Source organism: Nymphaea colorata, chromosome 7, assembly GCF_008831285.2.
Source record: "Nymphaea colorata isolate Beijing-Zhang1983 chromosome 7, ASM883128v2, whole genome shotgun sequence".
Taxonomy (NCBI): Eukaryota; Viridiplantae; Streptophyta; class Magnoliopsida; order Nymphaeales; family Nymphaeaceae; genus Nymphaea; species Nymphaea colorata.
In genome coordinates, this window is record NC_045144.1 from 7,539,886 (window position 1) to 7,564,999 (window position 25,114).

At 35.8% G+C, this 25,114-nt stretch overlaps 2 protein-coding genes across 3 annotated transcripts in view; both read right to left on the reverse strand.

Moving 5' to 3' along the window:
• The window catches only part of LOC116257262 (meiotic recombination protein SPO11-1), an 8,034-nt gene extending 497 nt beyond the window's left edge, over positions 1 to 7,537 (reverse strand). Inside the window, exons 1-13 of one of the 2 annotated variants that reach the window (XR_004173326.2) lie at positions 7,436 to 7,537; positions 7,219 to 7,324; positions 6,525 to 6,592; positions 6,174 to 6,275; positions 4,650 to 4,723; positions 3,234 to 3,250; positions 1,731 to 1,800; positions 1,619 to 1,655; positions 890 to 937; positions 739 to 797; positions 626 to 657; positions 433 to 538; positions 37 to 120 (exon numbers count right to left, since the gene is read on the reverse strand). Coding sequence is in view for 1 of the 2 variants with exons in the window: in XM_031633876.2 (XP_031489736.1) it covers positions 37 to 157; positions 433 to 538; positions 626 to 657; positions 739 to 797; positions 890 to 937; positions 1,619 to 1,655; positions 1,731 to 1,800; positions 3,234 to 3,250; positions 4,650 to 4,723; positions 6,174 to 6,275; positions 6,525 to 6,592; positions 7,219 to 7,324; positions 7,436 to 7,490 (895 nt within the window). In the remaining variant the exon portion in view is untranslated. Of the gene's footprint in view, positions 1 to 36; positions 158 to 432; positions 539 to 625; positions 658 to 738; positions 798 to 889; positions 938 to 1,618; positions 1,656 to 1,730; positions 1,801 to 3,233; positions 3,251 to 4,649; positions 4,724 to 6,173; positions 6,276 to 6,524; positions 6,593 to 7,218; positions 7,325 to 7,435 lie in introns of both variants that reach the window. The other variant, XM_031633876.2, reaches the window with a different exon arrangement.
• A 4,284-nt stretch (positions 7,538 to 11,821) lies between these two features.
• Positions 11,822 to 20,120, reverse strand: LOC116257344 (phytochrome C). The gene is made up of 4 exons (XM_031633981.2): positions 17,246 to 20,120; positions 16,192 to 17,008; positions 14,583 to 14,876; positions 11,822 to 13,341 (listed from the first exon to the last, which is right to left on the reverse strand). Exons 1-4 carry the CDS (start codon positions 19,284 to 19,286, stop codon positions 13,086 to 13,088), a joined length of 3,408 nt encoding a protein of 1,135 aa, XP_031489841.1. The 5' UTR covers positions 19,287 to 20,120; the 3' UTR covers positions 11,822 to 13,085.
• Between the last annotated feature and the right edge of the window lie 4,994 nt (positions 20,121 to 25,114).

Below are 25,114 nucleotides of genomic sequence, written 5' to 3' on the forward strand. Positions count from 1 at the left end.
AGCAAGGACTAGAAATATTAAAATTTCCTGCCTCACCTCTTGGTGTAAGTGGAAGGAGACAACGGTCTGGAAGATGGTATGTTCTAAGGTCAGAAGGAAAAGTTCCTATAGCACGTAACTCTGGTATACAAAGTGATTTTGCATCAAATGCCATTTGCTTCAGCAGTAGATAAAATTCATTAGCAATTACCATCAAGCTAAAGAAAATTAGCATTTGGTTAACAGCTTTAGCATTCAATAAATGGGTCTTCATAGTTGACCAGTACTTGAAATTTCAGCCACTATTTGCAACTAAACTGGTGAGAAGGATAAAAATGATAAGGAAGAAATGAAGCTGAACCAAAGATCAACAAGCCAAGATATCTATATGTGCATAATGCATGGTTTCACGAAAAAAATGAAGTTTAGAGACGATAAGCTTGGATGAATTACCATTGAACCAAATCGGTATGTCATCATTATCTCAAAGCCATATGGATCACAATCTACCAAGCAGTAGGCGGGCAAGTGTAGTTCATCAATAAGAAGCCGTAGAAATCTGAAAACGGCACATTCTTAATGTAAAAAATACACTATAGAAAAGAATATGCAGCTAGAACTATAAATATGAATTGACATGGGATACCTTCTGGTAGAAACATCAGGATAACCTCTTCCCTGCAAGGAAAGTTAAACTAAGAATGACAGTTACTGTTGATGGTTTTAAAAGTGGAAAAAAAAAAGGATGCACGTGCTCACTGTGAGAACTATGCAGCGGTTTGATTGACAAAACTTGTCATCTGCCAGCCGCTGGAAAACTGCAAATCAGATCTGTCAAATTAAATTTGGAACAGAAGTTGGCAACACAGCTAAGACAATAAACCAAAGTACACTAGTTCAAGAAGAATACCTGTCTCCTTCTCAACAACTAATATGTAACTGGCAGTGCTAATTATATCTATATAACCACTTAAAGATATGGCAATTCCAATTGCTTCCAACCGTAAAATTAGATTCTGTGCTGAAAAACTCATCATGAGGCTACTGAGCAATCACAATTATCCCTTTTTACAAGGATACCAGAGTGTTTGTTTCGGGATCATCTTATAATAGTGTATTTCCTTAGACATATCAGGTAATCAATTTTCCCTTTTGAAAAAAAATATCTCATTTGAATGTCATGTAACACAGCTATTTAATACTTCATCTTTAGCTTATGCAGCTTTAAGCTCTTTCCCTCACCTAAAAAACATCATTAAGTGCAACAAAATGGGAACACCTTGATATTGGTAATTATGCCTTCAAGTATGTGCATGTACCTGCAGTTCCTGACCAAACGCATATTAGAATTGCTATTGAAATAGATAGCGCTTTGACGCACCAACATGAAGATTTATTATCTTAAGATAGATATATTAATTACTTCAGTGTCCAATTCTTAGAATTGAATCAGGACATGCTCAGATAAGGATGGTGCCACCGTGCCAGCCAGAGAAATACTATTTGCCTATTTGGAATATATTTTTATGTGAGGTGGTGATACAAGATACAGATCAGTTTGTCGCTGCACAAAAGGCTACACAAAATAAAAAACACAGACAAAACCTTCCTCCTTCATATGTTCATTATAGAAGGATACTTTTAACTTTTTCAACTTGCACTGGAATTGGATAACCCTGCATTTCATTGAGGACTTTTTTAAGAGTATTGTGTGTATAAATTTGTTCTTCAAATGGAATCTACATGCTTACAGTGTTAGGATATGTTGCACAGTCAAATTTATGTTCCGCTTCTACAAATCTCAGCCATCCCATCACCAAGCTAAAAGAAGTTAAAAACAAACATTAGAATATGGCTAAGAAGAAAATTTTAGTCTTTAATATCCACAACTTTTTGATAGTTGTAGAAGAAAATCCAGTCCTCAACCCTTATAGGAGCAACAGTAAAATGCTATTGTATATCTGCAATTTTTGGTAATAACCAAGGTAGCATAATAATGTCATAAAATGTTCAAAATATTAAACTTCTGCAGTACATGTAATAAGATAAACATGAACTAGCCTATTGATATAATTTTCAATCACGACTGTTACATCATAAATTAAAATCACAAACACGAGATTTGCAAGGAATCTAGCTACAGGATTAGGAAACAATATACTGAATCCAGAACACTAAAAATGAAGAAGAAAAACAAGGAATCTTAGCATATGCATAAAAAATTCCGATTACAGAAAATGAAAATTGAACTACTATACTTATTTGAATTAAAACAACACGTTTAGGATACAAATAAGAAAAATCATACTCTAACAACATTGGAGAATCAAGAATTTCAAAGAGAGATCTGACATTGAATTAGACAATAATTAGTTTACAAATCTTTTGCTGGAAGAAATGAAATATATCAAAAACTTGATTTTCGTGAGAAGAGAGATCAAATTTATCAGTTACACGATTTACTGCATCACTTGTCATTTAAGCCAACATTAAGAAACAGAATTCAAACAATTAGATCCTGCTCTTGGTTTCTATATGATGTAGAACAAATAAAGAACTAAAACATTGTTGGACATTCATGATACTCCACACCATTCACAATAATCCATATTAATGCAATCAATCCTGTGAAAAAATTTACAATAATCATGAGAGAATATGGTAGATGTCTAGAGGAAGGATCTTGGACATCCTAAAGCATTTCTCCGCACATGATATTACGTTTCTTTTGTGCACAACAAATTTCAAAAAGATACAAATTCTTCACCAAAATATTCAATGTAATCAGCCAATATGCATAATTTTTTTTAGACAAACGGCACCTTCAATATGAACAAAGTTGGTCAATCCAACTCACCTTATGCTCATGTAATAGCTATTTACTATGTTTAAAGTAGAGTCAGCAAAGAAGGGTTGAAAAAAAAATTGCAATTGTTGCCACTTGTAAACTTGTAGCTCCTCTAGAGTCGAATTATAGCTATCATGCTTTCAATATATCTAATTTCAATTTAGTTTTTCAGATAGACATGGCTATGCACATGTGTGGATATGTGTGTGTATGTCATCACTTGTGAAACATTATTAGAGTGTTTATGATAAAAATTACATCAAACTGCATTCTGACTTATCTAGGGAATCTAACTAATTAGTAGACTATGAGGAGTTGCAAATCCCATCAAATGCACTTCAAAGGCAGCTTCAATGACAAAGAAGCAATAGTAAAAAGTTTCGACTGTATGTAACAGGAAATTTACCCATTGTTGGCTGACACCTGCAAAAATCCCAAGTGGAAGAGGATATTACCATCTCAAAAATTTTTAAGTAAAAATCCAATGCCAAGAAGACAATACGAAGTACCACAAAGCAAACTGTTAAAGTGGCTAATCTGAGTAGTTATTAAGCACACCACAAAGAAATAGAACCATCATATCCTGTGATACACTAAGCAAAAAGACTTCTCACTTGATAGCTATATTTGTTGATGCCTTGTTGGGACTTTAGTAAATGCCTCCGAAGAGGGAAAAAACTTCATTTGTAGTTAAGTGTTTGGAATGAACCTAAAAGTTAAGTTGCTCTATCTATCAAGAAATCAGACTGCATATAAGCATTAACATGAAAGTTACATGCACAAATTTGGCTGTCATTGGCTTTTTTGAGGCAATGATGGAAGGCTTGAGTCCAATAGTAAAAAGATATTATACATTTCATGGCTCAAAAGGCAAGGTCATCTAATTAAAATTTCAGATTGTACCCATTCTTCTCAAATCCATAATGATTGATAAGTTTAGATAATCTGGTTATGTTATGGGAGTTGGTAGTAGACGGGGGAAGAGTTGCACAACTTTATAGTAAAAAATTTTAATTAATTAAGTGGGTGTATACTAACTTGTGTATTATGGTCCAGGACATCTTTATGTTGATAACCTCTATTGTAACTGTTTCCAAATGCACATCCACGTCAATCCTAGTAATAAACAAAAACAAAATGGTTGCAGATTCACAGTCAAGTATGAAGAATGTTAAATTTCGTATACTATGTTGTCGCTAATGAATGAACAATTCATTCAGCACATGCATTTGTAATTTTGTAGTCATAATTACATGTAAGATCCTTTTAACTAAAAGGTTGAAATGACTTCTATATATTACAATTGCATTCAGCTATCATCAAGAGTAAATACATGGTAAAGAAATAAAAGGATAGAGAAGGCTAACTAATGATTTGGATATAGTGTGGCATGAAGACAGACAAGGGCATCAGTTATGACGTTAACAGGGTGGATGATTTTATCAGTGTTTAAACTAGAGAAGACAACAACAGAATCCAAGTACATAGAAAATATCCTGTTATAAATTTTGGTTCACAAGTCAGATGCAAAGGTAAAATAATAGGTGACACTTGGTTCAGAATACATCACTGCATCTCCTTGCGATATCTCTGTTTAACAATATCTCTCTCTGTGTTGTTCCAACAGAATATAGATAACTATTTCCTGTTCTGATCATCAATTTTTTGCTTTAACATTGCCCTGTTGAGGCAACGAATGTAACTATTTGGAGCAACAAAAAGACACATCATTGCTCTGAAAATTCATACTAATTTTGACAAACATTCTACAGTGCTTATGACAAAAGTTTTGATGTTGTCTTAGCCTTGTAATGAGACACACCACATTTAAATCATGACGACTGCATCTGAAAAAGGAGCAAATATCATTGATAGCCCGATCTACAGTTTCTTGATCTGCAAAACAAGGAAGATTAAGATTCAATCAAGGAATGATCCCATTAATAGAAAATTATTCTAAAAAACCTTAGTAGTTATAACTGTAGTCACATATACTGTTCTTGGTTTTCATTGACAAGGTTTCCTCGGGTATTAAACAGAAAGTTTGTTTTTTCAGGAAAATTTCAAGGATTTAAAAAATAAAAAATATGTATAATAATAGATAATTTATGAAAGTATGTTGTTTCCACTAACTTTTTATGAAAACACTGATAACAATTTAAAATAGTTATTAAATTTTTAAAAGGCACCCCCAAAATAGTTTAAAATATGTTTTTTTAAAAACTTATAAAGTATCACGTTTCACTTATTTGTTGGCATTGTTATCATGATATTGAAATTATTGCTGGCATTCATGACATGATTATAGGCTATTAAGAACTGAACAATGTCACAAATATCACAATATTTTCCAAACATATCGTGATATTAATGGAAAAAATGGGAAAAATGAAAAAAAAAACATGAAAATTTTGCAGATTTTGAAAGAGAAGTGAAAAATAAAGTTAATCCATTTTTTCTGTGTCTTTCCCATTTTTTTGTTTTTCTCTTTGTTAATGGCAATATCATCATGGATTGAATTACTGAAATTTTATTTTTTATCATTTTATCTAGTTTTTTAATGTGTTCATGTTAGTTTCTCATTTATTTTATCATTACCTTTTTTTAGGATTTTTTTCGTTTTTTACAAAATTTGCTGAGATTTTCTTGAGAATTTCCCAAGCAAAATATCTTTACCAAAAAATACTTGGGAAAAGCCTAAAACCAAAAACAGTTGTGACAATGCCAAAACATAAACAATCCTTTCCTTCCTCATCAAACGAAAGAAGAAGGTTAGGACTTAGGATCAAAGGGTAAGCAACCCAAGCTTTTGGGGCCCACAAGATCCCTGTGGACTAGCTAGGTAGGTTAGCTTAAGGTGTCCAACTTGACGGCTATGTCACAGTGGTACGTGGGATGTGCCCACGTACCACTACCAGTACGGCAGTGGTAAGTTTTGATCAGTTCCGGGTCGGAACTGATCCAAACCACTTTTTTCATCTTTTCTTATATTTTAACCATATTTTTGTCAGTTTATTTATGTTTTATGAGATTATATGTAGAAATTATGAAAGAAAATATTAAAAATTGTCTTGATAATGTGTTATATATATACATACAACTTTTGTTTGCCGTACCCACATACCATGATTTTCTAAAATTGTCGCACCTATATAGATAACAAAATGGCATAAACCAAGGAATTATTTCTAAATAAATCATGATTAGGCAGAATGGTGGCAAATATGGCCAAGTTGCAAAGCACAACAACAAAATTCAGTTGATGAACAATTATAGATTTACAAGCAAATATAGCATAAAGGTAAGAACCTGAAAGACCATATGAGACAACCTAATGGTAAATTACCTGTAAAAATGGTTGGATGCATGTAATAGATGTCTCTCTTTGATGCGTGCTTGTTTTCTTGTAGCAGTTGTTGAATAATCAAAAGGACTCTTAATAGCACATCTGACAACAACATTCAAATATGAGCAAGAGAAATGCTTTTCAAGAACAAACGTGTGAAGGCACAGGCATCACAGGGACATGGTTATTCATTCGTTTGTAGCAGAGGCATCACACTATTGCATGGTTATGTAGCGGAGGCATCAGATAGTTGCATGATTATTCATGCGTACGTATATGAAAGAGAGAGAGAGAGAGAGAGAGAGAAAGAAGCAGAAGACATGACAGTGTCACTGGAGAAACGAACTTTACCAAGTCTCTGAGCATGACTTGCCCTTTCCATAGAAATGAGTTTCTTCTTAGCAATGCCGGAACAACAGCTGCAAAATAAAAACGAAAAAGAAGAATTTAGTCCCTGAAAGTGCCTAGGGACAGATAGTGACAACATAACAGTTATGTTCTCAGAGAGTGCATTGCGTGAGGAAGAAAAAAAACTAAAGACATCGGCGCGGACCGCGGAGCCACCATTATTTTAGTTGCATAAGCAGCATCTCTCCTTGCAGCGTCTAAAGAAAAAATCTTAATTGGAGCTAGTTAGGAACATTAGTTGACGCGAATATTCATCTTCATAACATAGAACACCATCTAAATTGACGCATATAACCACAAAAAACCTATTGAATGATGAAAGAACCGTCCGCATTCGAACAACATGCGTCGCTTTCCACCGTTCAGATGATCAAAAGAATGACGAGGCGTAGAACATTCGAGCATTTCCAGTCTTAACGTGAAGAAATTGAAGATCAAAGGCTTCCAGAAACCAGAAAAGGCAAAGAACAAACTACTGAATCCATAGACGACAACGATCCGATAAAGTCAATAATTGCGCATCCCACCTCCTCAGATACAATTACATCTATAGAATTACTTGCTTCAAAATTCCAAAAAAAATAAATCACCAGAAAAATCAATAAGCAAATCCGTTCGAAATGATAATGGTTTTTACCAGGAATCCGTAGGATCGGTCAGATTGCAATAGCTCCGGTAGCGGTCTAGGGCAATAACGGGGAGATTTCCCCTGCTGAGGTTTTTCACCAAATTCCGCGTGAATTCTGGAGGCAAAAAGAAGAGGAAAAGCGAAATGTGAAGATCGGAAGCATCTGAAGCCGCTAAACTGAACGAATAGGAAGCAAAAATCTAAAGAAGGCGAAGTAGATATGAACCCTTGATTTGGCAAAGGAACGCGAAGGATTTGGAGGAGGGAGATCCTTCCGCCATCTTCTCTTCCTCCTTCCCTCCGTCTTTTTTTTCTCTTTTGATTTTAATCAGCCCGCCACTCATATGGCGCGTTATTCTCTTTCTCCTTATTAAACAAGCGGTCTGAATGGCAAGATATTCCCAAAACGAACCCTTTTTTTTTTATTTTACAGTTTTTAGTTTTTTCTTGTTTGTTATGCCCTTTTACGATTTTACTTGCTCCGAAGCTCTTACCAACAGTTCAAGCTCGACGTCCTTAGTTATCGAATTGACCATCAACTTCGAACAAAAAAATAAATAAATAAAAAATGTGAAAAAATAAGTTTTAAATAAATATATATCGAACCAAATCAAGCTCCCAGCCCATCATGGGCCAGTACCCAGTTTGTTGTCCACCCTTACATGCGCTTACGGGTGAACACAAGTGGAGTCGAGCCCGAGTTCAGTCAACTTGAGCTCGACTCGACTTGACTCGAGCTCGTGAATAGCTCAATGGAAGCAGCTCGAAGTCGACTCAATTACGGCTCGACAAACTCGTTTGAATAGAATTGATATTCATTATTACTTGTTGAGCTCGAGCTCCACTCGATTAAGGCTTGACAAACTCATAAACTCGTTTGAATATATCGACTTGATTAAGGCTCGACAAACTCGATTAAGGCTTGAGCTCGACTCGATTACGGCTTGACAAACTCTTAAACTCGTTTGAATATATCGACTTGATTAAGGCTCGACAAACTCGATTAAGGCTCGAGCTCGACTCAACAGTTATGTGTTGAGCTTGAATTTGAACGAGTCGACTCATGAACTCGAGCTCGACTCGTTAAGTAAATAACTCGGCTCGAACTCATTCATGAACCAAGCTTTAACGAGTCGAGCTCGTTGTTCACCCTTACATGTGGCATAATATGTTGCAAGTAATTGTGCCCCTTCACCCTTGTGGGTGAAAGGGTATAAGATGAAGAAAATAGCTGATTAAAGCCATGTTTAGAACCTCAGGGGTGGTGGAGATGGTGGGTAAAGTCCTAACAAGTTATAAAAGTAAATAGAGAAATGTAGGAGCCAAAATTTTTTGGTTGGAAAACAACAATATATGGTACTGAATATATATTTCATAAAATCTTACACCCTTCAAATATATATTATATTGACTTTAAGAGCATCAATATACAAATAAGCGAATGGATATGGTGCGCTAATATGTAAACAATTTGTGTAGGTCTGTGTGGGCAACTGCCCACTCAAGCTGGATTTGATTAATTTCGATGTATTCGATCCTTAAAATTAAGCACAATCTGCACGTCTGTTCGACCCCTCACAAGCCACCATGTCAACGCTTCTTAGCTCTTCTCTACTGTCGGTGCTATTTTTCACAAATATAATCTTATAGATGGATTAAAAAATATTTAGATTTACAGGATTTTGAAAAAAAAAAACATGAAATTAGATGTGCCAATCGAACGTGTTCTAAACTTGGCGGCCTGACTTTGTTTGACTTATAAAATATAATTTATGAATTTCGTATTGTTTCGTCATTCCTATATTTTCAAATTATGCATCTATCTCTTTGGTGAAACTTATTAAAAAAAAAAGTTGAAACAAAGGAAGGGATCTCAAAAGTTTGTCAAGTGTATCTGGGTATTGTAAAGATGATCGTTATTTTGGTTGGTGTTAGGTACCGGTCTTTGTACTAGGCTGCCCAATATTCTCTCTCTCTCTCTCTATATATATATATATATATATATATATATATATATATATATATTGTATTTGAATTCTCAGATGAAGAAAAAACTAGACCATATCTGAATTCGAAATTTCAAATTTATAGTCTGAATCTGATCTGAGTGCAATTGTTAGATTAACATCTGAGTCTGAATCTAACTTTTAAACTGAATCTGAACTATATTATAGGCATTAAGTATACTATGTATTTTGTTTTAAATTATATCTGACCTGACCTGATTCTGAATCCGAATTTGGTTAGTATTTATTTAAATCTGAATCTGAACTTGATCGGATGTCATTTCTTATACCTGAAATCTGACCTGAACCTTTGATTGGATATCAAATTTTTTTTCATATTTAATTTTGTTTATGCGGTTCAGTTAGATATCAAGTCTAACTCAAATTTTTGACATCTCTAGCCTTGCCTTCTTTGAGGGTATTTTGATGTCTTGAAAAAACAGCTGTGTGTATAAATTTTCAACTTAATCTCTACCATATGAACTCCTTCGAGTCGAGGGCGTGATTCCCGTTAAATTTGATATATAAAAGTTTAATAGCTACCGCTCTCTCTCATAACCCCAAGAGAGAGAAACTGACATTATAGCACTGCTCAAAACCCCAAGTTGTCTTCTCTTAGCCATTTGGAAAGCCTCCTCATTTGCATGTCAATAGATTGGATTCAAATTGGATATACCTTAAATCATATCTACTTTTTCAGATATTCACATATTCAGATTCAAATTTGTATTTAAAAAAATATTCAAATCCAAAATCCAATTTCACAATGTGAACCCAATCCGAGTTTGTTTTTTACGTTCATATCTGAATCCTAATTTTGAACCGAATTTGGCTTCTTTTCAAAACACAGAAGAATTAGATATACAATATTTGTTTAAAAATAAATCTGATCTGAATCCATATTTGAATCCTAATCGATCGAATATTTATGTATGTCCAAATCTGAATCCGATCAAATGTCATTTCTTAAATCTGAATCCGATCTGATTTCGTAATCAGATATTATTTTTTTTCCATATTTGATTTTTTTGAAACAGTTCGGTCAGACATCGGAACCAAATCGGATATATTGACATCCCTAATCGGCTGCAATCCAAATATTAATCTTGAAACCTCTTTCAATTTGGAGGCTTTAAGCCGAATCGCCTAACTAGGTGCATCCTTTTTCTTTACATTGTGTTCATGTCTGTAACTCCTGAGTCGGGAGTAATCTAAGGGACCTTTCATCAGCCAGACGATCAACACCCAACTGCCATGACTGCTCTGCAGGCATTCAAAATGGCAGGCAAGCAAGTGAGCTTGAGCAGTATGTTTCAGTAGGTGATGCAGCACAAAAGATTGTACTGGAAGGTTATTTCATTTGTGTAACTAGGTTAGGCGAGAGTATGCGTTAGAAGAAAAAGCCAGTTCAGTGGTATCTTCCTCATTTGATGTTCAAAGTAAATGCAGTAATTTATCTTATATAAGTGAAAAGATTGTTGTAGTTCAACAGAGTGTGCATCGGGAAAAGCCAGTTCGCTGGTGTCATTTTCATTTGATGTTCAAAATAAATGCTGTAATTTATATTATATAAGTGAAAAAATTGTTGTAATTAAACATATTTATATTAAAAAAGAAGAAACATGCAGAATATTTCAGCATAAATGAGTCCATTCACTGAATTAATAGTGAATTTTTGCTCTTGCTTCACAGCTCCGCTGCTTTTTCAGGAGAGTTGTCTTGGTAAGAAGCTCTCGGGCTTTATGCAGCTTTACTTCTTAAACGATGTTGTATTCTTTGTCATGTTTTCTTCTAGGACCACGCTCTATGTGGTTTTGAATTTCTGTGGACCTTTACTTGCGTACAACTTGCATAATTCTGAAACAGTTCTCTTGGAAAAGAAGCAGATCCATGAGACAGAGATGAAAAAGCTGAGTTATGAGTTAATGAGAAAGATGATGAGGCAAAGGCTGAGATTCAAATCTTTAACAAGTCTCCAAGTTTCAATTATATGGACTTTCTGCTTCTGCATATAATAGTTTTATGTCATTTATTTGTTTGGAAGATAAATATTTCTTCTCTTGTTTGCAAAGTATTGTTGAATTTATGTTCAAAATTGTACAGCTCCTACCCACTTACTGTGCGCCATCATTTTTCTGATGATCAGCATTTCTGTACTTGACCAACCTGGTATAAGCTGGAAAATCTGTCAATGATAATTTGAAACATGGCAAGGGTTCTCAGACAAAAATGTCCAGAAATGCGGCTTAGTGTGACTGTTTAATGTAAAATCTAAGGGAGCTGCTGCTCCTGTATTTGAGTGGATCTGAACGAGCACTGCAGGTACCAAACATATACATGATTTTGGGGTGCGATACCATGGCAGATTGTACTTACATGTAAAGAACTTAATAGTTAACTATAAGACTTGCAAACAGGAATAAAAGAAATTAGGACCACGGATGATAACGTGAAGTTACATACTTGTGCTTCTCACTGACCTTTTGATGTTCATCCTCAAGCAAAAAATTTCATGCACTTAACATACGTATTCAGACTGGTTAAGTACCCTAGGTATTAGTAAGAAAGTAATGACAACAAAGAATGTAGCATAGAAGAAAAATTGCTAATACAGAAAATGCAAACTGATAGTGTTTAACAAAATTCAAAAGGCATTAACATTCAGATGAGCTTCAGTTAAATAACAAAATCAGAAGAAGTCATGTTATGATTGTCAATAAAGTATAAACTCTAACCAAAGAACAGTGGCTTGAAATATGATAATTGATCTTCATATGTATAAGCTGGAAAATCAAAAGGCATTAACATTCAGATGAGCTTTAGACTGGTTAAGTACCCTTCATAATTGGCCTGTTAACAGCCTCCATCTACGGCACAATAGTTTCTTTTGATCCACTTTGTTTCCATTCACTTCTTCTTCTGAATATATTTGCTGTCCATAATGAGTAGTCCTGTTCACCCACTGTTGTTTCTGGCATTCTGCTATTGTTCTTTAACTAACCATTTGTTCGCTAAATCAGAAAAATAGTAAATGAACTTGCAATTAGGAGCCTCTAGCTTTAAGTGCATAATCATCCTTTTATGAGAGCATGATTTGTTACCCTACAATTTCAAGAGACTCCAGACAGAAGAAAAGAATAGTAAGTATGAACAGGATATAAATAGAAGAAACGCAATCGCTGAAATATTGAAACTGGTGCAGGTGAGTTATCCACATGTTTAAACCCCTCTAAGCGCCATTCTCTGGCACTGCTCTGGCATTCAGATTTGCTATGAGAAAAATAGAATGATGAACTGGTAGTGTTCACCTCTGCTTGAAAGTTAGGGAGTTAACCCTTTGGGGTCCAAACTTCATGCCATTGGTTATGATAGTCCAACACCTAAACATGCAAACATCATATTTGCGCTCAAATGGCAGTGCTTATTATAGCGTGGGATAATATTTCTGGTGAGGCGTGAAATCAAGGTTGTAACTGCAAAGTATGCATGAAGTCTCTCATTTCGTATTTCTTCCTGTGAAATGAAAGGCTGAACCCATTGCTGCACTGAGAACTGTAAGCATTCTTTTTGCTGTATGAAGCACAAAAGACAACAAATTTTTCATTTGAAGCACCATGTACAAAGGCAAGTGAATCAAGAAAGCCATGACAATGTGAAGGTTGCATTCTTCCTATATCTTATCCCTCACTTCAACCAGTCTTCCTCCTTACCCTCCATTTGTCAATAGTACACTGTCTCAACACTGTCATGGCAGTTATTCAAAATTGCCAATGGCTCAACACAAACTATACAGAAGCCAAAAAACCTTCTTTACATGTACTTATGGGTTTGTGCTTTTTTATGTCAAGATCTGGTTTTTAAGCCTACAGATCACCTTATTGAAGATCTTGGGTCGACCTTATGCTCAGTTTGTTCCCCAGGTTTGCCATAATAAGCTAAAGGAAACTCCACAAGAATGATGAAGGATGACCTTTCTGCTTCTCTAAGATACTGTACAGTGCCATTCATAACCTTTACAAGCTTTTGGCTGATATGGAGGCTTAACCCTTCCTTAGAGATCCCTTGACTGTGGCGGAACATCTCTTGAATGAGAGCTTCTGGGATTCCTGGTGCTGAATGAACAATTCTGCACAGTTTAGCATGTTAGTAAATCCTAATCTTGGTGTCGAGGAAAAAATAAATCCAATTAATATGTACCATATGAATTATGGCAATCAATTCACAAAGCAATTACTATGTAACCAGAAGGACATGACATGAGCATGCACGCACAAATGGAAAAAGCTAGAAAATGCTGCTGTGCTATGCTCTGCAGTTTAATTGATATATTTTACATGATAATTTGCAGCCCAAGATAAGAAATTATAATATTTCTCGACAACGGTTGACTGCATGCAAGTTACATCAATCTTCTCTTGGAAGAAAATGTGGAGAAAACAAGCCACTGGCTGATTTCAAGCCTATTACGTAGATAATGACTAGTCAATTTCAAAATTCCAATTGAAAAGGGTGCTAAGGTTTCAGCAGCCCTAAACAGGCAATAATAAATTTGGAAACATTAGGCCGGTGGTGCTGAATTTCAAACACTATCTGATCATGCAAACACTACGAAGGCATGACATTTATCAGAGTGATATTTTGAAAATATCATGACTTTATTATGACATATTGGAGAACAAATATATAAGGTAAATTCTTAAAGGGTATTGAAATATAGGAAATTAAATTATCTTATTGAAGAAATAGAACATTTAATTATCGTTCCTATTCATTTGTTTGCTTAGCTTTTTATACTCTATCCTTTTTATTTTTTTCCACAAAGTTTCAAATTCTCAAGGTTTTCCCAAGATTGAATGGCTTGAGTTATTGGCTCACCTTACCACGATCGATATTTGTGACCATGCAAAACGAGATATCGAATAGGAACATCTTTGGTATCCAAGCATTTAAATCTACAATCTATGTGACACGGGTACGTGTAATTCGCCCAGGTACTTGTGTCAGTACGTAGGTACGGCTGCATTTTAAAACATTTAAAATTATATTTTCAAACTTAATTTTTCTCTAATTTTGATTTTTCCCTTCTTTTATATTTTCCTTCCACTAAGATTCTATATTTTCCTTCCATTTTTTCTTTAATTTTGAGATTTTTTGTGGATTATAACACAAAGTGTGAACTACTAATGTTTTTTTTTCATTTTATCATTTTTGAGAATATAAAATTTGCCGTACCCATGTACCCACAATTTTCAAAATTGCCGTGTTTGAACCCGTACTGCTGTACCAGAACCCGTACCTTACCCGCACCCATGTGACATAGTCTACAATGCAAGCGATAACAAAGATACTTGTGGAGAATATATATACCTGAAATCTAGACTGATAACTTGCACATCAGTGCCAATAGGCCTTTTTCTTGAGATAACCTTAAACATAACTGGTCCATCTGATGATTGGGAAAACTGCAGCGCATTAAGTAGGAAGTCTGCAAGCACTTGCTGAAGCCTTAAGTTATCACCATACAAGTACATGGATGACACTTCAGATGGCCAATCATGAAGAAGACGAACTTGCCGTTCTCTGCTTAGAATCATTCCCTGACTTGTAACTGCTACTAGAACCTCTCCCAAGTTAAACTTCACCGAGTTCAACTCTAAATAACTGTAAAAGCAGTAGAAGAACAAGACGCATCAAGTCAATGTGACAACAAGTTTGCCAGTTCAGGAGTAATCAGAGTTGGAAAGTAGCTTTCATAGATCTCCATAAAGTTTAAAGTTTAGAAAGATGATCACAACCAAAACCATGCAAAGAGAACCAGCAAATCCATGACATTCATGAAGTAGGCTGACACCACTATCACTGAGGCCAAATTAAGAAGGTGTTAGAATATTATCCTCTGCAATACTCGTGCAGGAAAAGCTAAGTCAAGTGCAGTGAATGTGTTTTAACTTTAAAACCCACTTATAGCAATCACCACAGTGCCAACAATATCAGATTGCACAACAAGCTTGTCTACAATTATTATTACAACCAAGAGTTGCCGTGTGAACAAACTACCAGCAGGCACTCAATTCTGGAAGCTCATTATTATTATTATTATTTTGTAAGACAAAAAAATTGCATGTGTTACCATGTTTACTACATTAAGTTGCTTTCTCACATCCATATCTATTTTCATTTTGTAACATTGCAATGCTACTTTGAAATAGTTACTACATTTAAATAGGTGCAACAGGAATATATTGCGGAAATCAGCCTTTCATAAAATTTCAGATGTAAAAATGACCAATCTACAGTAGTTATACTGCATCAATATTTTTAGTTGCCTTGGGTATAAAAACAAACCTGTGACAAGAAAAAAGGAAAAAGGAGACATCTGAATATAGAACCGCAGCTACTCAGCATGCTCAATTAACATTATCTAAGTAACTATTTTCATACTTTAATGGTCTATGGTGAATTTGCTTCTTATTCATCCAAAAAAGGATCCCTGTACCATCTAAGATTTAATGGATCCTGCTCATTCTTCCTTCACCTGTATGGAACCCCAGCTATCAGCATGTTCAATTAACAGGATCCCAAGTAACTAGTTCCATACTTTATGGTCTACGGTGAATTTGCTTATTCATTCAAAAAAGGCTCCCCGCATCATCTAAGCTTTAATCAATCCCGCCCATGCTTCTTTCAGCAAACATATTCCTATTCTTATTACCCTTTCTCCCGTCTATTCATGATCAAGTGCATTTTCATTTTCTAGTGTCTGAATAAACAAAGTGAAGCATTGGGCAGATAAAGTTTATAACAAATACAAGATGTTGCAGTGGCTACAAGATGACCATCATAAGTCTGCGAAAAGCTTAAGGCTTGGTACCAGAAAAGAAGCTGACAAGTTTGTTTCCTCAACAAAAAAGAAACTGCCAAATTCGTTTTCTCTACAAAAAAGAAACTGTCAACTGATGAGTGATGAACATCATACCACTCCTCAATGCTTTCTAAATCCATGTCATCCAAGATTTTAGCCAACTGTTGTTGACAGAGCACATTCGTCCTGAGAAGTTGATTCTGCTCTTTAGTTAAAGTTGAATTCTCCATCAGTTTATGGGTAAACATTATCCCATTAAGTGGGTTTCTTAGTTCCTGTCGAACATATGCCAACTCCTTGAGTCTATTGTTAGCAGCTTGTTCTGAAACTTGCTGCACCTGCAAGGCATGTTGGAGTTCTGGGCATGCTACACGCAGAAAACAAAGTACACCATCAATTCTACCCTCTGCATCAATTCTTTTGTTTGTGGAAAGCAATGCTTCCACATATTTCCCACGCTGGTCAAAAAATCCAAATAGCAACTTATCAGTATCCTGACCTGCCATCACACTATTCAATACTATTCTGAGCTTTGTCAGTGCGTTATGATCCTTGATCTGACAACCAATGCCACTCAGGGAGAATACCTCTCCAACAAGCACTTTGCCAATTACATCCTTTCTCTTCAGCCCAGATAATTTTTCCATCGCCGAATTCCACTCAGAGCAACAGCCAAATGCATCCATTATAAATAATGGAGGAATTAAAGCATTTGGGTTATGTACAATTGCGACATAGTCTCCTTGAATACGGGTGAAGTTATCCATTAAAACCTTCTGACTGGTCACATCTTGTGCAACAAAGCAAACCCCTACAACATTGTCCTTTAGATCCCTGCTCGAACATGCATTCATCACTAAGATGACAGGCCCATTTTCCTCCAAATTCCCAAATGTTTTAAGCTTAATTTCAACATTTTTTTCTTCTTTACCTGCCACCAAAATATGAAAAGTAAGTAATAAGGTTTTGAAATTTCTCACAGAAACTTGTGAAAGCATTTATCAAAGCCATGGGGCATGCAATATTTCTAAAGATTCAAGACAAATTTTACATGGTTTTCTGCATCAGGTAAGACTAAATAATAGTATCATATATGACACCTAGGACCACGATAAAGGGGTATCATATAGGACATTAGAACCACAAACCACGTTAAGAAAACACACACCTTCCAGTGCCAATAGAAGCGTTCTTTTCACAACCTCAACTGAGTCCTCCTCAACAAGGTCAATCAATAGCAAACCAATGGCTTCCTCCACAGCCAATCCTGTCAATTCAGCAGCCTTCATGTTCCACCCGTTGAGCTTTCCAAAAGAATCAACAGCAAAAATGGGCACACCTGCCGTTTCTATGAGACGGACCATTTCATTGGCAACTATCCGTAGTTCATCTCTTCCTCGAGCCTTGGCAACATCCAATTGGACATCAGGGGCCTTGGGGCTAGACTGAGCGCCTTCTTGCAATGATCCTCTCAGTATAAGCTGCAAGGAGTGAATGGCGTCCATCTCAATATCTTCCCAGGGAAGGCTCCTTCGCTTAACAACCTCAAGAAAAGCTTTAAATGAAGACCTTGGATGCATTCTCGTACCCTCATCCTTGTCAACAGGATCATGTTTAGCACCGCCCCACTTTATCTCCTTTGCAGTATGCGACCTAAACCAGAAGAGGAAGTCTCTGGAAGTTATTTTAACAGCAGCCATGCCACAAACAGCATCTCCAAGTGCTAATGCTCCTCGGTACCCTGCCTCCATGAGGCTATCTGTGCTCAAACCTGTAGAACCACCATGACAATCATTAAGCCAACATACGATATCCCTAATCTGAGCTTCTGTTGGAGTTGTCCCGATAAGCCAGAACTGTTTTCCGTAATATAGGGCCGCGCCATCACACTTGACAAGGTCCATGATGTTTGGTGATTGAGTAACAATTCCAACCGGTGCATCCCTAAGCAGCATGTCACACAGCACAGTTTGCGTCCGCAGAATATGTTTCTCCCTAAGCTGAGCTGCTAACTCAACCTCTTTGTTCAGTTGCACCGCAAAAACCTGAATTAGGAACTCACATGCATATCTCAAAGGAAATGGAATGAACCTCGGCGTTGTATGATGGCAAACCACCAAGCCCCAGAGTTTCCTACCCTTCTGAGAATTGTCATTCGCAGGCTCATCATCATTATCATTTATCACGACCGACATCACAAGCGAGGCAATCGATCCCATATTGGCCATATATTGGGCGTGACACCCATGAGGAGCTCTGAGTGTAGACCCACACAAACTCAATGGCTGCCCTAGTTTCTCGTTTTGTATCACTTTAACAGAAGGTGCGGTACAATCGCAAATCATCCTAACCTTGTTCTTCATAAATAGAAACCTTGAGGCCTGAGGAATGTCTGTGGCTGGATAGTGCAAACCCAGATAAGGTTCCAAATCAGGTTTCTTGCACTCGGCTATAACCTCACCATGCTGGTCTTCATGAAACTTATATGCCATCACTCTATCGTAGCCAGTTAATTCGCTTACTTCACGAACAAGAACCTGGCAGAGCAGGCCTATATTACCACTAGGCAATGCCTGCAATCTGGAGATTGCCTTAGCTGCGAGCTTATATGATTTCAATGCTCCGGCCGCCGTCACAGGTACGTCGGTTGGGTTAACTGGCTCCAGATCGATCACCAAACCAACATCTATCCTGTGAAGTATGGCATAGAATGGTTTTCCAGAATTCCTACAATGCACCAGCAAAGGATTCAAGAGATTAATCTCACTAAAATTAGCAGCTTTCTGCAATGCCGCAGAGCTCGAGGGTCGGAACAAAGTCCGAGCATCCATGCCAATTGTAATGGCATCTTTCTGCTCTATGCTTGGAACCGCATGGGGAGCTAAATCCAGCATCTCAGGAGCGTTTTCGCTGTATGCCAAGATCGAGAAAGTATGTTCATTAACAGCAATTATACACCCGAATGGCTGGATCAGCCTTCCCCGCTGCATCCGTTGAAGGTATAAACTCACTGCAGAAGAAGGAATGCTGCCGCCAGCAGCACTCAACATGTTAGCATCAATTGAGTTGGAGTAATCGAAGAGCTTCTCCGCTTCCTCGAAATCGCCGTGAAGCTTTGCATCCATGGTCGTCTGAGCTACCACCCTAGCGCTGTGTTTAGACCGTGATGAACTGCTCCTGGAGCATGATCCCCTATTCGAACTAGACATCTCCACCTCCTCTCTCCCTCCCTCTCTCTCTCTATCTCTATCCCTCTCTAGGAACCCCACCACTCACCCATCACCATCAAAACCAGAAAAAGCTAGTGAACCTGTGAATGAATCGCCTCAAACTCTCCAGGATCCAAGCGAACATCTAACGCCTCGCATCTTCTCCAAATTCAACTACAAACTTCCACACCATCATCAGAGGGTGGTCACGATGAATTCACAGCAGGTGCCTAATTCGCCCATAAATGCATTGGAATTCAGGGAAACACCTAAGCTGGAGACACAAGACCCTGGTTCACCAGACAAGCAACCAAATAAAGGATAAGGGAATCCCCAAAACCTCAACTGTAGCCCCAACCGTAAATTCAGAAGCAATATCATCCTCTGTCAAAATTCGTCGTTTTCCGCACCTACAATCCAGAGACCACCGCTCGTTCCCAGAGTTCACCAGAAGAGTGGGGCGATGAATTAATTTTGGAACAGAAACCCTAATTCCACAGTAAAAATCGTCAAGAAAAAAACAAACGCGAAACTGTTGGCCATTGGTGGAGATAAAGTACGAGTCATGTCCCAATGCACGGAAAATCCGAGATTCTCCAATCGATTTCGTTCTCGGGATTTTCTCCATCAACCAAAAGCAATCTCCAGTCCATCCGTCCACCGAGTCTCAGAAAATTAAAAAAAAAAAGGCAGAGTAACTCTAACTGCAGTTAGAAATAAAAGTTGAAAGGGGAAAGATAGGGCCACCTAATTTCCGTCGATTTAAACTATTTTTTAAGAGGAAACGCTGACCACAAGCCGGGGGTGAGGGAGAGGCCAGCTTAGCGTGTTCATTCCTTCTACTGAAATACATAATTGTTCAATCCATCACAGTAGAAGGATCGTTTTCCACGATGAACAAATGTTAGAAGAACTTGCTCCTTCAACTTGTTTCCTGAACTCTTTTGATCTAACTGCCGGAGTTTGCCGAACTGCAAAAAAAATAATTTTACTTTTTATTTTATACATCAATTTTTTTAAAAAATATAATTAATGTTCAAGCAAGTACCAAAATCACCCCCTAACTTTTAAAAGTCAACATTAGACGCTAAAGAAATTCACAAAGAACTATATATTAATAGAAAAATAACAAAAAAATTATCCCCTTGAAGACAAAACTATGGTAGTGCTTTTCATTTTCTTATTTTTCATGAGTTCTTAAGGTCACACACATTCTCCCATCCAATCTTAAATTTGAGGATCTTAAATCCTGTTTTTCGCATCCTCTTTTTCGCAAGGTAGTAAAATCCAGTAATTATTTGTACGATGGTTAATACAAATGAATAGCAGCCATGAAAATCAAACTGAGGACCAAACTTTTTGTTGGGGCATTGATCTCAAGTGCACAATATTCTTTGATTTTAGGGCATAGAAGTCCAATTGTTTTTTTATCTTCAGAATCTTATGAATTATTTTATTTAAAAAAATATAAAAATGAATTTTTACTTTTGTTTCATTCAAATACTGCAAGTTGGCAGGTCGACCGGAATCAAATTGGCCTTATTGTGGGCCGATATGAAATTTACGGTTCACGTGAGGGGTATTTCTATCTTTTTCATTATGATTTTTGAATTCCGTTTTTGTCCTTGTGAAATAGGAGTACTACTTTTGTCATTTTCAGGACTCGAAGTAAGGTTTTTTAAACAGTCCATTTCAGTAACCTAAAATATTTATTAATCTTAATATTTTTTTACGGCATTTCGAAAACTAGTCGATGGGCTTTACAACGTTTCCTGGTCCTTCTTTGGGGCTGGATTTATGGGTGCTTACCAACTTTTTCTGGTGACGCCGGACTCCTTCCGGTTCAAAGTACATTTTCATTTTTTTTTACATTTATAATTAATATTGATTCAATTTATTTTCTTTAAAAGATAAAACTGCTGATATGGGCCCATCTCTTACCAACTTGACTCAATACCATCATTTATCACAATATTTTTTTTTAAATGTTTGCGCCTTCAATTTTTACCATAATTTTCAGCTTTCCAATGAAAATTATCATTTTTTATTTTATTATTAATTTTTTTCTTAACAAAAAAATTACATCATAAATATTAAGGGTTTTAATTTTGAATTGGGTGGTTGAGCACAACACTCAGTTAAAAGATATATTATGAGGTTCAGATTGAATCTGAACCAGGATCCAAAGTGCCATTGATGGCCACCGTAGTGAACCCACATGGACCCGTTGAAAACGATTGCAAACCCTTTGTTTAGTTAAGTCTCTTAAATAAGGTCAGTATCCAATGAAAGCAAGTGTCCTAGGAACCATTTCAAACTGGGCAGATCCATATAAGGACCTATGAACTCCTTCTCCCTTTCAAGTTTAGTTTCTTCCATGGCCATGGTGTAAAAGGAAAACTAAGTCTAAGTTTTTGAGGAGTATTTCGATCTCTTCAAAAAAATAAGTTAACTTTTATATTTTCAATTTAATCTTTATTCTCTGGTAGTTACATGCACTGGTGGAGCATCACATGGGCCCTTACCCACCTTAATTTTTTTTTTTAAATTTACATATAAATTTTATAAAATTTCACTTGTTTTATATATAAATTTTGAAAAATGATATTTTGACCTCAATCAAAATTTAAAAATTTTGATTCGGTCCTCCTCATGAAATTTTTCTGGCTCTGCCTCTAGCTACATGTTTTATCACATATGAATTCATCCACCCTCTCATGCCAATCTGGTCGAATTCGTGATTATAGTCGAATCCGTGATTTGTATATAAATTCTTTGGTTCGATTGGACCATGGATATTATTGAGGTTCTTTTGTTAGATCAGCATATTTTTGCAATTTTGTAAGGGGATTTTGTTTACCTTGTATCCAAAGCCTGAGATGATAATTAAGATCTCCGGGGGTTTCAAAAATGGAGATTTGAGGTTAGACCCCTTTCAATCTGACCTCAAATATGAGGTTTTTGACCTCGAAATCTCTCTCTCTCTCTCTCTCTCTCTCTCTCTCTCTATATATATATATATATATATATATATATATATATATATTTATGTAGTGGTAAAACTAAGGATTTTTTACTTTATCAGTCCCAAATAAAATAAAAGGCACTTCAAGTCAGCTTGAGATTTACATATGAAATCTGATGCTACCAAACACACTATTTCCTCCCTATATTTGCTTTAACCATGGTTCTCAAGAGATTAACAAAGGTGATAGTACTAAATGTTTTCTCAGTTCTTCGATCCGTGGACATTGGGTGCATGTGGATAGATATGAAACATTGTCCCAGCTGAAAAGATGCATATTGAATCCCAAGAAAAATTGTCCTTGAATTTCAATTACCATCAAACGCCCTCGAAGGCTAAAAAATGGTAATGTTTAGCCAGCTACTCCGATGCTAAAACAGCTTGAGTTCAACTTTTGGGGGTCTTTGGTAACTGAAACATTGTGTTCATAAATATGTCTCAAAAATTATGATGCATTTACGAAATTTACGAAATTCATTGTTCAAAGAACACAATGTTCATATTAACAAAATGCGTCCCTTGGGCAACACAAAATCCTCATTCAAGGCAAAATTAGAAAATCTCATTTTTCGATCAAAAAAAGTGTTTTTTTCACTTTTTTTTTTAAACTCGTTTTTTGTGACTATAGTTATATATATATATATATATATATATATATATATATATTGGCATTTAAAGGTTATGACGTTCGTAAGAGAGACAGCCCCACGTTGTTGATCAGTACTAGTCATTCTTGATGAAGTGACCGTGTGACAGAGGTAGGGCCGGGATTTGTTTTTCCTGCGTCTCGGACACTTGGTCCGAGACCTGATATCCTTGGGACAAAAAATCCCGGGAGCCCTAAAGGTGCAGGCAGTTGAAACCCAAGATAAATTTTAAGGTGCTCAGGATGAAGTTCCGAGGATCACGTGCCAACCAGAGGCAAAATTCACAAGGCGCGCCATGATTTTTCTCTCTCACTCACGCGCACACAGCACACAGACTTATGTGTATAATAAATGTACACGTTTGAAGTATCTTCATTTATGGGCGAAACTATTAAAAAAATTGTCATTTGAAAATTTATTAGTTCTTGGAACAAGTGCTATATATATATATATATATATATATATATATATATATATATATATATATACTTTTTTATGCCGTAATTTTAAACAAAATTTTTTTTCCCGACCTTTTGATTTGATAGTAGAGAAAAACTAGGGTGAGGGGCATTAGTGTCTTTTAACTTTGTTTCATTTTTTAAATGACTTGACTAAGAAGATAAGTATGTGGAGACTTTAAGTTTGATTTTTTTTTTTACAACTAAAACTGAAAAATATGTAACATAAGTATCTGCGTATATTTAATAAAATTTCAAATATTTTGCAATTTAAAAAATAGCAAACTTTATTATTAAGCAATGCACAACCAGGGAGCCTTCTGGCCCATAGAATTGTTGCTGCCTTTCAATGAGCGGTATCTCTCGAAACGAGGGAAAGTCTTGCTTAAAAAAATTATTCGTCCCAGCATTAGAGGCACATGGGGCATGTGTGCCTGTTGTCTTTGTTAAAAAAGATTTTTTTTATAATTTTTTATTTAAATAAAGGTATTTTCATCACTAATATATATAATATGTGGACAGCAAGAGACCTAATATATATATATATATATATATATATATATATATATATATATGTGAAGAAAGAGAAAAAGGTTTGAATTACATGATGGGGTCTTCAAGAATAATACCATCTTCTTTGCCCTCCAACAATTGTATAAAATATCTGCAACTCTTATCAATATCACTGTTAATATATATATATATATATATATAAATGAGTTATCTCATTTGAGCTTTTGGTGCCATTGGCACCTTGTATATTTCTAATTTCTTTGTGTTTTTTACCTTTACACAACTCCCTACTATAGGATTGATAGTTTTTCTACAGGGGAAGATAACTAAAAAGCCAGTTTTTAGAGTGAGACTTATTTAGCTTATTTCCTATATATTATATAGCATATGAATGGAAGAGATTTTTTAAGTGTACGTGCATGCATATTTATGTAAATAAATTTTTTTTTTTTGCTATTGGCACAATAATCGGGGCAAGTGTTGGTAGGCAGCCCGTTCTTGTTTCAAACTTATGCGGTATCAATTCTTTATGTTGCAAAAAAGGAAGCACTACAAAAATATGCAAGTTAAATAGCAGGGTGTCGTCTTGAGGCACTGAAAGCAGCTCTATATTCTAAGGAAGAGGCACGCTTCAGCCTTCACTAGAGAGGTCGGATTAAGAAAAACTACATGAGAAATACAACACTTAAAATGTATAAACATTGGATATAAAATATTCATTTAAAAATATATCTAATATGAATCTGAATCCAAGGAGATATTCATTTAAATTTGAATTCTAATTTTGTTATTGAATATTATTATTTTTTCCATATCCGATTTTATTTTGAAGCGGTTTGATTGGTTGGATATCAAATCTGAATTGAATTTATTGCCATCCCTGCCAATAACTTGAGAGTTTCATATTTGGCTATAAAGAAAAAGATGTGGTACCAATGGAACGTGCCTACCCGCGGAATTTACAGCGGAAGAGAAATATATGGTGAAAATTAATAAGATGGGACATATAAAGTCAATAAATTAAGATGAGGAAATAGATGCATCAACCAGCAGCTACTATGTTATAATACATTGCCTTAAATATGGTCGCCCAATATTTTGGATCTAAATCTATGTTAAGTCTATTCTTACAAAGAGCAACCTAACTTGGAAAATAACAAATCTAACATTCACATAGTTCACATG

Excerpts from the sequence above, each read along its gene's own strand:
- LOC116257344 (XM_031633981.2), bottom strand. The coding sequence starts at position 19,286 with ATGTCTAGTTCGAATAGGGGATCATGCTCCAGGAGCAGTTCATCACGG. Across the intron at positions 14,877-16,191 it reads TTAGAAAGCATTGAGGAGTG|TTATTTAGAGTTGAACTCGG; the intron begins GTATGATGTTCA and ends CTGCTTTTACAG. Across the intron at positions 13,342-14,582 it reads GTTATCAGTCTAGATTTCAG|AATTGTTCATTCAGCACCAG; the intron begins GTATATATATTC and ends TAAACTGTGCAG.